Genomic DNA, 12,930 nt, shown 5'->3' on the forward strand with positions numbered 1-12,930 from the left:
TTTTGAATGATAGTTAGGGGGTGCGATATGCAATTACCTCAAAAATATATGATCATTAGTATATTATATTAGTATCCACACACTTTTTTTTTGAGAATGAGTATCCACACACTTATATCTCAAAATCTATCCTCCAAAATTATCATCTCTATAGGCTAGCCACATAAAATAAAAAATTAAAGATATTAGATATTTAGTTATTTTCATTATATAATTTTTCCACGCAAAATAACAAAATATCTTTATCAACTTATTATTTATGAGTTAAATATTCAAGTTATATAATTCGGGCATGCTGGGTATAAACGCCTAATTTCCGGGATCTGGGAGTAGTTGGCGGGGTATGAGAGAGCAGGCTATTCCGGGCTCTAAGTCAGTTTTTGATTTATTTATGACTTTATGTCGGATTCTGATTTTTACACAAACAGAAATTTTTCAGCTTAAAGTTAAAAACAACCTTAAGCTCTGGTTTTAAACCTCTGAGTTTGGTTTCACTTCATTTACAAACCTCAACAATTTCACCATCAAACACAATGACTTCTCCAATCTCCGGTCCAGTACCACCAGCCATTGAGAATTTGGCACAACTTCAATTCCATACCAGGTTAGTCGTCTTCGAAGATTACACGTCTTAGACCTGTCAAATACAAATTTCAATCTCCAAACTGGTCCGATTTATCTTCTATGCTTTTTGTTGAGTCCGGCTCATCTAAAATTTTAAGATGTTAGAGGAAGCCCCCAATGAATCTTATATGTACACTCAACCTTGGTATTAATAATATTGTGTCGAAAATTCCAGAGTTTATATCTAATTCTCATAGCCCAACTTTCCTTGACCTTTCCATATAACAAATTTACAGTTAATCCTGTGCTTGAATCAGTATTTGCAACCAAAATTATGCAATTATAGTGCAGGTAGTCTTCCAGTTCTTCCTACTCTATGCAATAATTTCATTTGATACCAATAATTTTACGCTCTACACTCCAGGATGAGCTCGCATATTATTGACAGCTATAATCCTTCCAACACTTTGCGATGCAAAGCAGGGGCGCGTGTGTATTTTCATATGTCTATATTATTGGAGATTAAAGTTGTATGGACAATTGTGTTGATAATTTGCCCAATGTTAACAGGGATAGGTTGGCTTAATTTGCCCAATGTTAACACGGAGATTAAATGGCTTACATTGCTCAACGTATATCTCATAATAGTCTTACCGGACATATGTTCTACATTATTATTATGCTTTCATCAATATTTTCAAACATTTCTCAGTATGTATTTTCAAAGAATTCTCAAGCACTTGAACATTTGGACCGGTTCTTTCGAAGCCAAGATGCCCAGGGTATCATGGCCATGCACAAAAATGAATAAATTAAGAGAGATTGCTCAGGGTCTCCCCAAGCCTTTCAGGACTCATTCCAAGTCTTCGGAGGACCACTGCCTCACCCTTTCAAAGATGTGATAGTAGCTCGAGAGCGATATAAATAATTTTTCTGACACTAAAAATAAAAAAATCAGATCAAATTAATCAATAATAAATTAAAGATGCAATCCAAATTAATCCTAAATTTTGATGATATATAAAAATTATAATTATAAATTATATAACCAAATCAGAATTGAATTAACTTACTTGGTACTAAAATTGATAAAAACAGTATAATAATTTAATTGATGAAAATTCAAAGTCTTCTAATAAATCCATAAAAAATTTGATAATCAAAATAACGAAAATTATAATTGAAAAATCAAAATCAATAGTGTATTGGAATATTGTTCACACACTTATATATCAAAATTTGTGGTCCAAAAACTATAGCACAATATCCTAAATACACCACATTAAATAATAGTTCAAAAATATTCAATAGATAATTGATTTCATTCATAATTTTGTTATTTTAAAAACTAATAATTTGGTTGATGTTAACCTATATTTTAATATATAATTATATTATTTTCATCTTATTTTATTTAACCAGAAACAATATTTTTATAATATTTATTACATTATTTATATTAAAAAATATAATTTCATTAAAAAAATTGAATAAAATTAAGAGGATAACTCTATGCCTCTCCAAGTCTACAAGACTCATTTCAAGTCTACCTCGGACCACTACCTCAACCATTCAGAGATGTGAAAGTAGTTTGAGAGTGACATAAATTATTTTCGTGACAATAAAATTTAATATCTAATATAAATTAATTAAATTAGATAATAATAAATCAAAACTAATTATGAATTATGATAATAATTAAATAAATTATAATTAAATTATATAAATCAACTCCAAATGATACAAATAACACTAAACCTTGGTTACTTTGTTTGTAAATGAATATAATATAATAATCAAATTGATGAGAAATGAAAATCATCTAATAAATTCACAAAAAATATATGATAATTAGTATATTATATTAGCATCCACACACTTATATTTCAAAATCTATCCTCCAAACTTATCATCTCCGTAAACTAAGCCACATAAAATAAAAATCTAAAGATATTAGATATTTAGTTATTTTCATTATATAATTTTTCCACACTAAACAACAAAATATTTTTATCAAAATTATTATTTATGAGGTAAATATTCAAGTTATATAATTCCAGCATGCAGCGTATAAATAGAAGTGTGCAGTATGATATCACAACAAAATAGGTGGTACATTTCCGTCATGGCTATTTACTATTGGAGAGCTAGATGTCCTAGTTAGGGCGGTAATTCGACTAGAGCAAGCCGAGTTTTGAGCGGAGCCAAATTCGAGCCAAGTTTAATCGAGTCGAGCCGAGTCCGCTCGTTTAGCTAATCGAGCCTAAAACTCTGCCCGAACTCGACTCGTTTAATTTCACGAGTCGAGTCGAGCCAGCTCGTTTAGCTAAATGAGCTGGTTTTAACGAGTCAAGCGAGTGAGCTCGTATAATTTTAACTTAATCGAGCCTAAATCTCTACCCGAACTATTGGCTCGTGTAATTTCGCGAGTAGAATCGAGCCGGCTCCTTTTATTAAAGAAGCCGAAATTTTTGCCCGAATTTGGCTTGTTTAACAAGCCGATCTTTCATCAAAATTTTCAAATATTTCTGAATATGTATTTTCAAAGAATTCTCCAGCACTCTTAAGGCCTATAATTATTGCAACTCTCACGTTATGGAGCACTATGTATTTTACTAGCACGACGAATCATGTGGTCATTATGGACTCCCCAAGCCTTAGAGGACTCATTCCAGGTCTTAGGAGGACCACTGCCTAGCTCACCCTTTCGGAGTGATGTAAATTATTTTCCAGACACTAAAAATAAGTATTCAGATTAATCATTACAAAATTAAGGATATAAAATCAGAATAAATCCTAAATTTTGATGATACAAAAAAATTATAATTGTAAATTATACAATCAAATTAACATCGAATTAACTTCCCTCACACTTAAAATTTATAGCGATCAAATCAAAATCGAATTAACTTTCCTATTACTAATTTAATTACAATATTATTAGATAAAGAGAATATAATAATCAAGGGAAAATAGATTTTTTTGCCACTCAACTTATTATGTGATTTTAGAAACTTATCACACAACTAAATTTTTTTTCCTTTTACTCACTAATGTCATGTTTGGCTTTGTTTTTAGCCATCAACTAAAAGTTCGGATTTGATGACTAGCATTATGATATTTTTTTTGTCACTAAACTTATTGCGTCTTTAGAAACTAACCACTCAACTATAATTTTTTTTATTTTACTCACTAAGGTCCGGTTCAGTTTTTTTTTTTGTCAATGAAGTTAGGTTCGGATTTGATTATTAGCATTACATTAATTCTGTGTAGCATTATTAAAATATGGTGGTAGTCTCTCATATTTTGATGATTTGATACATGTTTGTATCTTTATATATAGTACTTTTTTATGTCCCCAAGATCGTTTACCTTGGGTCATAAGAATTTTACACGCATTTTATGGCTTTTAAAAGATGTAGTTTCATAAATAATTTTATTTTTTTCTTCCAAATCAAAATTCAGCGTTTGAATTTTACACACGAAAAAAATCGCAAGAATAAGTTATGAAAGTATGTTTTATAAGAATCTTAATACATGCTAAACAGTAGAAAAAACCCTAAACTAATAAAAGAGAGGTAAATAGGGAGTAATAATAACATAAAATGATGCACAATCATCGAATTAAGTTTTCCTCTCTATTTATTTATCTTGAAAATTGTAATAAGATAAAATTATTAAAATTTATGAGATAAATTTAAGAGAGATCTTAGACTGAGTGGCAAAAATTTAGTTGGGTGGTAAATTTCTTAAAACACAATAAGCTGAGTGGCAAAAAAATCTATTTCCACAATAATCAAAGTGACGAAAAATCAAAGTCATCTAATAAATCCAAAAAAAAATATGACCATCAGTATATTGGAATAATATTCACGCAGTTATATACGAGAATATATGGTCCACAAGCTAGTGCACAATTCAAATAACACGGCAAGCATGCAGCATATAAATAAGAGTGTGCAGTATGGTATTGCATTCATAACCCAGTTGAGGAAAAATATGGCACACTTCCTAAAGCCTTCTCACCTTCTTCTCTTTCTTTTCTTTCTCTCGTTAGTTCAATCCATTCTACCAACAAGACCAGAGGGAGAAGCTCTTGTGAAATGGAAGAATAGCCTAGCCCCTTCTTCTTTTCTCGACTCTTGGTCACTCACCAATCTCGATAATCTTTGCAACTGGACTGGCATTACTTGTAACTCTGCAGGTTCAGTCTCTAAGATTAACCTTTATGAGAAACAACTTGATGGAATGCTGTCCGAATTTGGTTTCACTTCATTACCAAATCTAAACAGTCTCACCCTCGCATACAACTTCTTCTCGGGTCCGATACCACCAGCCATTGAGAATTTAACACAGCTTCAATATCTTGATTTGAGAAATAATTATCTAGATGGTCCCATTCCGTTCCAGGTTAGCCATCTTCAGAGCTTGCTCATCTTAAACCTGTCACAGAATGCATTGCAAGCTCCAAATTGGTCCCATTTCTCTCCCATGCCTTTCTTGCGCATCCTCAACCTCAGTTACAATCCTCTTGCGTCGAAATTCCCATATTTTATATCCAATTCTCATAGCCTGACTCACCTTAGCCTTAATTATAACGAGTTTACTGGTGATTTAGTACGTGAATCAGTATTTGCCAATCTGCATAATCTTGAAGTGCTCAGTCTTGTTGGCAATTCTTTTGAGGGGCCAATTCCGCCAGATATATTCAAGCTTTCCAAATTAAAACGTCTCTTCCTGTCAAGTAACAAATTTTCAGGTTCAATTCCCAATGACATAAGGTTACTTTGTGATCTTGAATACCTATATTTATGGAACAATTCCTTTGAAGGACCGCTTCCACTAAATATATTCAAGCTTTCAAAATTAAAACATCTTCTTCTTTGGGGTAATAAGTTTTCAGGTTCTGTTTCCAATGATATAGGTTTGCTTTCTGAGCTTGAAAGCCTCTATCTTGGCTCTAATTTTTTTGAGGGGCCGCTTCCGCCAAATGTATTCAAGCTCTCCAAACTAAGGTTTCTTTACCTCTGGGGTAATAACTTTTCAGGTTCTGTTTCCAATGATATAGATTTGCTTTCTGAGCTTGAAGCCCTCGATCTTAACTCTAATTTTTTTGAGGGGCCGCTTCCGCCAAATTTATTCAAGCTCTCCAAACTAAAGATTCTTTCCCTTTATAAGAATAACTTTTCAGGTTTTATTTCTAAGGATATAGGTTTGCTTTTCGAACTTGAAAGCCTCTATCTTGGCTCTAATTTTTTTGAGGGGCTGCTTCCCCCACATATATTTAGGCTGTCCAAATTAAGAGATCTGGACCTCTCAGACAATAGAAATTTATTTGAAGGAAGTATTCCTATTGGACTGGGACTCTTGACTAACCTCAGGTTCTTAGATCTACATTCCAATAATCTCGGTGGCTATATTCCATCTGACATTGGAAACCTGAAGCTACTAGTACTTCTTGATCTCAATTCTAACCAATTGACTGGACCGCTTTTAAAGATCGTCTCTAATCTCACAAATCTTATGTTTCTTGATGTAAGTGATAATAGTCTTAGTGGAAATATTCAGAGTGACTTGTGGAAATATAACGATCATCCAACTTTGGAATACATCAATTTGAGTGGGAACCATTTTACGGGTATAGTTTTTCTCTATAGATCTTTTCTTTTGTCATATGTAACTAAGGTAGTAATCTGGTTATTGCAGTTTTACCAAAGTTTCAACAATCTTGACAGGTGAGCTTCCAACAACAATTTGCAATGTCACTTCCCTTTCAATTCTTGATTTGTCAAATAATGAATTAAGTGGTGAACTTCCAAACTGTTTCGGGAATCTTGCTGATGGATTGCTTTACATTAATCTTGCTAATAATCAGTTTCGAGGAACAATACCAACTACTTTCTCCAGGAGTTGTCAGCTGACATATCTAAACATGGATAATAATGAGTTTGAAGGATTGATGCCCCCATCTTTGGCGAACTGTAAGCACTTGAAAATTCTTGATATAGGCAATAATAAAATAGGTGGTACATTTCCGTCATGGCTTTATGCACTTGGAGAGCTAGAAGTTCTTGTCTTGCGATCAAATAAACTCTATGGTACAATAAGTGGAAGGAGCACAGAAGATCCCTTCCCCAAGTTGCGGATTATGGATTTGTCCAACAATCAATTCACAGGCCATTTGCCAATTCAATACTTTAAGAATATGAAATCAACTGATAATTTGTATCGTTTTCAGAATGTGACAGCAGTTTTTACTATCCAGTATATAGCAGCAGTCTCATTAACTGTGAAGGGAACAGAGTATGAAGTAAGAAATAATCTTCATATTTACACAATCATTGATCTGTCCTGCAACAAATTTCAGGGAGAAATTCCAAAGGTTACTGGAGAGCTTAGATGGCTTGCACTGCTCAACTTATCTCATAATAGTCTGACAGGACATATCCCATCATTGCTGGGAAATATGAAAGAACTCCAATCTTTAGATTTGTCCTCAAATCAATTGACAGGGGCTATTCCGCCTCAGTTAACTGCATTGACATTTCTAGAGGTCTTGAACCTCTCGAAAAACCATCTTAGTGGAGAGATTCCTCAGAAAGGACAGTTCAGCACATTCAACAATGATTCTTATCTAGGAAACTCCGCGTTATGTGTATCACCATTGACGAAGAAATGTGCAAACACAGCATCACCTCCACAAGAAGTCGGAAATGTTGATGAAGATGATGCGGGTGATGAATTGACATGGGAAGCAATCTTGATGGGATATGGATGTGGACTGATATGTGGATTGTCATCTGCATACATTGTTCTCAAACTAGGAAAGCCTTGGTGGTTTGTGAGATATATCGAAGTACTGCAACTGAAGTTGATGAAAAGATATGCATGAAGAATGGTACTGGTTGATCAAGACGAACTAGAAAGTTGTTGTCCTGGTAGACATTTCTGAACCATTTGTGTCCTGGCTGAATAAGTATTTGGTATTATGTAATAATCCGTTTGGTTGGGACTCAAAATGATTTCTCTTGCTTCAGGGGTATTAATATTAACCTTCCTATCTTGATCAATGTTAAATCAAATTAAATGAATGAAAAAACAAAAAGTATGCATCAAATCCGCTCCTGCTGTACCTAACAATTTAACAGCACACTTCCACACTGTTCATACCTAATTTGCGTGTAATATGAAAACTAAGAGGCATGGCTTTTGTCTTTGAGAGAACTTATTCCAAGTCTTCTTCGGAGGCCTACTGCCTCAACAACCTTTCAAAGATGTAGCAGTTGCTCGAGAGTGACATATATATTAGATAAAGACTATGTAATAATCCACGTGACAGAAAAACCAAAGTCCAATTAGTATTATAAGTTCATAAAAAATACTATAGGATCATTAGCATTAGCATTACATTAGCATACAGCATATATATAAATAGAAGAATGCAGTGTGGTATTGGATTCATAATCCAATTGAGCAGAAACATGGCACACTTTGTAAAGCCTTATGACCTTCTTCTCTGTGTTTTCTTTCTCTCATCACTTGAATCCATTCTTGCAACAAGACGAGAAGGAGAAGCTCTTGTGAAATGGAAGAACAGCCTAGCCCCGTCTTCTTCTCTTGATTCTTGGTCACTCACTCATCTCGATAATCTTTGTAACTGGACTGGCATTACTTGTAACTCTGCAGGTTCAGTCTCTGACATTAACCTTTTCAACAAACAACTCACTGGAAAGCTTTTCGAGTTTGGTTTCACTTCATTTCCAAATCTCAACAATCTCACCCTCGCAGATAACTTCTTCTCTGGTCCAATACCATCAGCCATTGGGAATTTAACACAGCTTCAATATCTTGATTTGAGCAATAATTATCTCAATGGTTCCATTCCGTACCAGGTTAGCCATCTTCCAAGATTACACATCTTAAACCTGTCAGAGAATGAACTGCAAGCTCCAAATTGGTCCAATTTCTCCCCCATGCCTTTTTTTAGGGGTGAGCATCGGGCGGTTTGGGCGGTTTGGAGGGTCTAAACCAAACCAAACCGAAATAATCGGTTTTTCAAAATCTTAATCCAAAACCAAACCATTATGTTTAAAATCCAAACCAAACCAATCCGTTTAAAACGGTTCGGTTCGGTTTGGTTTCGGTTTAAACCGTTTTTTATATGTAAAACAAAGTTATCAACAAAATTAAATTTTAACTTAAAAAATAAGGAATGAAAAATTCAAGTTATATTTTCAATTTAATCATACTTAAAGAGGATACAAGAATATATTAGCTTGATAAATAAGTAGAGATGGAAGAAAATAAATAAAATGTATTCGCATACATTTATAAAAATATAAATAAAAAGAATTGAAACATAATACATACATCAAAATTAATATCATAAAATAGAATAAATAATATTTTTAAAGAAAATCTTTACTAGGATGCTTTTTATATGTTTAAAATTTTACAATTTTTTGTAGATTATAATTTTATTTTTAATAATACATTTTAGTACATGTATATTAATATTTGAAACTACACATTCGGTTCGGTTCGGATTTATCGGGTGGTTTGAAGGTAAAAACCAAAACCAAACCGAAATAATTCGGTTTTTATAATTTGAAACCATAACCAAACCAAACCTTTATTAAACCGTTAAATTCGGTTTGGACGGATTGGATCGGCCGGTTTCGGGCGGTTTGGAGAATTTTTGCTCACCCCTACCTTTTTTGACCATCCTCGACCTTTATCAAAATAATCTTTTGTCAGAATTTCCAGAATTTATATCTAACTCGCGTAACCTGACGTACCTTGACCTTTCATATAACAAGTTTACAGGCAATCTTGTGCGCGAATCAGTATTAACCAATCTAGTTGATCTCGAAACCCTTTATCTTAATGAAAATTCTTTTGGGGGGCCATTTCCACCAGACATATTCAAACTTTCCAAGTTGAGAGTTCTTGCCCTGTTCAATAATTTTTTTGAGGGGCCGCTTCCGTCAAATATATTCAAGCTCTCTAAACTAAGATTCCTTTTACTTTGGAGTAATAATTTTTCAGGTACTCTTCCGAATGAAATAGGTTTGCTTTCTGAGCTTGAAGACCTAGATCTTCACTCCAATTTTTTTGAGGGGCCGCTTCCGCCAAATATATTCAAGCTCTCTAAACTAAGAACCCTTTTCCTCTGGGGTAATAACTTCTCAGGTTCTATTTCCAACGACATCGGTTTGCTTTCTGAGCTTAAACACCTCTATCTCGACTCCAATTCTTTTGAGGGACCTTTTCCAACAAATATTTTCAAGCTTTCCAAATTAATACAACTTGGTCTCGCAAACAATACAAATTTATTTGAAGGAAGTATTCCTCCAGGACTGGGGCTCTTGACTAACCTAGAGGACTTGTCTCTTGCTTACAATAATCTTGGTGGCTATATTCCGTCTTCCATTGGAAACCTAACACTACTAGTATATCTTAATCTCGCTCGTAATAAATTGGTTGGAACACTATCAAAGACCATTTCTAATCTCACAAATCTATGGTTTCTTGATGTACATCATAATAGTCTCTCTGGGAATATTCAGAGTGACTTCTGGAAAAACTCTACATCATTGCGTTACATTAATTTGGCAGACAATAATTTTTCTGGGAACATTCCTAAGGAATATAATGTTCTTCCGATCCTGGATCACATCAATTTTAGGGGGAACAATTTTACAGGTATTTTTCTTTCCATATTTTTTCCTTCTGTTGTATTCAATTGTTTGACTTTTTGGCACAAAACTCTATAATAATTTTAACTAAAAGGTCAATGAACTTAGAAATATATGTCAAAAAGTCAAACGTCATTTATTTGAATTAGAGGGAGTATATATTAGCTTTACCAAAATTCCAACAATCATGACAGGTGAGCTTCCACCAACAATTTGCGATGCCACTTCCCTTTCGATTCTTGATCTGTCAAATAATGGATTAAGCGGTGCAGTTCCACATTGTTTGGGGAATCTTGCTGATAAATTGATTTCGATTAATCTTGCTAATAATCAGTTTGAAGGACCAATACCAACAAATTTCTCCAAGAGTTGTCGTCTGACGTATCTTAACATGTATAACAATCACTTTAAAGGATTGGTTCCCCAATCTTTGGCAAACTGTAAGCGCTTGCAAATTCTTGATTTTGGAAAAAATCAAATAGGTGGAACATTTCCGTCATGGCTTTTTACTCTCGGAGAGCTAGAAGTCCTGATCCTGCGATCAAACAGATTTTTCGGGAGAATAACTAGAAGGGGCATACCACACCCCTTTCCCAAGTTGCGGATTTTGGATCTATCCAACAATCAGTTCACCGGCTATCTGCCAATTTCATACTTCAAGAATATGAAACCAAATGATAATAATTATGATTATTTCAACAACACAAACGAAGCCTATTACGTTTATCAAGTTTCTATCTCATTAAATGTGAAAGGAAGCGAGCATGAAGTGGCAAATATTCTTCATATTTACACGGCCATTGATCTGTCGTGCAACAAATTTGAAGGAAAAGTTCCAAACATTACTGGAGAGCTTAGATGGCTTGCATTGCTAAATTTATCTCATAATAGTCTTTCGGGGCCTATTCCATCACAACTGGGAAAAATGAAAGAGCTCCAGTCTCTAGATTTGTCGTCAAATCAATTGACAGGTGTTATTCCGGATCAACTTACTAGTATGACATTTCTTGCTAGTTTGAACCTCTCAGAAAACCATCTTTCTGGGAAAATCCCTCGGAAAGGACAGTTCAGCACTTTTGGCGAAGAATCTTACTTAGGTAACTCGGCCTTGTGTGGAGTTCCTTTGACAAAGAACTGTATAGACGACGTGCCACCTTCACAAGTTGGAGATGGCGATGATGAAAATGTTGATGAAGATGATACCGTTGATGAATTCAATTGGAAAGTGATCCTGATGGGATATGCATGTGGATTAATAGGCGGATTGTCTGCAGGATACATTGTCTTCACAGTCGGAAAGCCTTGGTGGTTTTTGAGGTACATTGAGACACTGCAGCAGAAGTTGATGTGATGCGCAACTAGAAACAACCTTATCTTAGAATGAATCTGAATGTTAGCATATACTGAATTTTTTTTTTTTTTTGTAAATATGATTTCAAGTTCTCATACTAATACAAGAACCACCTGTTAAATCTTGACCATGCTCAGAGGATGCTGAATGCTGATTTAACACTTTGCGATGCAAAGCAGGGGCGCATTAGTATTTTATATGTGTTGATAATTTGCGCAATGTTAACAGGGATAGGTCTTCTTCTCTCCCATGTCTTCGACAGACTCTTTCCAGGTCTTCTGAGGACCCATCGGCTCAAATTAGTCCATCGTGAATTATGATCTGAGAGCTATCTGTACACTATTTTCAGGTCTTCTGTCTCGTTAACTATGAAAGGAAGAAATCATGAAGTGCATAAAATTCTTCATATTTACACAATTGATCTATCATGCAACAAATTTTGAGGAGAAATTTCAGAGGTTACCGGAGAGCTTAAATGGCTTGCATTGCTCAATCTATCTCATAATGATCTTACTAGACATCTCCCCGTTGCTCGCCGTTAGAAAACAGGGATTATTCACTCGTCCGCCGCACCGCGAACTCATTCTTAGGTGCTCGGAGATTTTTGAGGATTCTTGTTAATTATTAATTTTGTGATTTTGTTGAATACTCTATCACTTAATAATGTAATAATTGTCTTATTAAATAATTATATTAAAAAAAATAATTATATTTTATATTGTTAAGGATATTGAATTATTTATTTGATTATTTGGTTTAAATATATATGTAACTCTTGAAATACATTCATAATATATATTTTTAACACGTTAATATTTACTGAATCCCTCGCATCTGAATCCCAATATTTTTAAATTTGACGGATTCTCATATCCATGTACCGTGCACTACCAGACCTTCAACCGCACTCATTCTTCCTAGCTGCTCGGAAATCGATTGACGGAGGCTATTCCACACCAGTTAGGCAGTTAACTAGATTGACATTTCTAGAGGACTTGAATTTCTCGGAGAATAATCTTACCGGGAAAATACCGCAAAAAGGAAAAATCAGCACTTTCGAGAATATATGAGTCAGTATGGTTCACCTGTCTAGACCAAAAATGTCATCTGAGATTCTTATGTTTTTTAGCTATATATGAGTGGAAGAAAAATGTTGAGTCGAGGTTAATCGAATAGGGCGAGCCGGCTCATTATAATTTAATTGAGACAAAACCTCTGCGGAGTTCGACTCCTTCAATTAAACGGCTATGAAATCTCGTTAAAGTCCGCCTTGTATATAAACTCAAGCCAGGTCGAGTTTTATTGAACAAATTTCAG

General features: G+C 34.3%; 1 protein-coding gene across 1 annotated transcript; it reads left to right on the forward strand.

Moving 5' to 3' along the window:
* Nucleotides 1-4,458: 4,458 nt before the first annotated feature.
* LOC108212970 (uncharacterized) lies at nt 4,459-11,959 on the forward strand. Its single transcript, XM_064090202.1, has 6 exons — nt 4,459-6,202; nt 6,300-7,450; nt 7,785-7,840; nt 7,952-8,541; nt 9,277-10,269; nt 10,457-11,959. Exons 1-6 carry the CDS (start codon nt 4,459-4,461, stop codon nt 11,611-11,613), a joined length of 5,691 nt encoding a protein of 1,896 aa, XP_063946272.1. The 3' UTR covers nt 11,614-11,959.
* The last annotated feature ends 971 nt before the right edge of the window (nt 11,960-12,930 follow it).

Source organism: Daucus carota, chromosome 3 (genome assembly GCF_001625215.2).
Source record: "Daucus carota subsp. sativus chromosome 3, DH1 v3.0, whole genome shotgun sequence".
NCBI lineage: Eukaryota > Viridiplantae > Streptophyta > Magnoliopsida > Apiales > Apiaceae > Daucus > Daucus carota.

What these genes read in the sequence shown, in the direction of transcription:
- LOC108212970 (XM_064090202.1), top strand. Translation starts at nt 4,459, where the DNA reads ATGGTCCACAAGCTAGTGCACAATTCAAATAACACGGCAAGCATGCAG. An exon ending in CTCAACAACCTTTCAAAGAT is followed by an intron (nt 7,841 to 7,951) that starts GTAGCAGTTGCT and finishes AAAATACTATAG; the next exon opens with GATCATTAGCATTAGCATTA. An exon ending in GTCCAATTTCTCCCCCATGC is followed by an intron (nt 8,542 to 9,276) that starts CTTTTTTTAGGG and finishes GCTCACCCCTAC; the next exon opens with CTTTTTTGACCATCCTCGAC.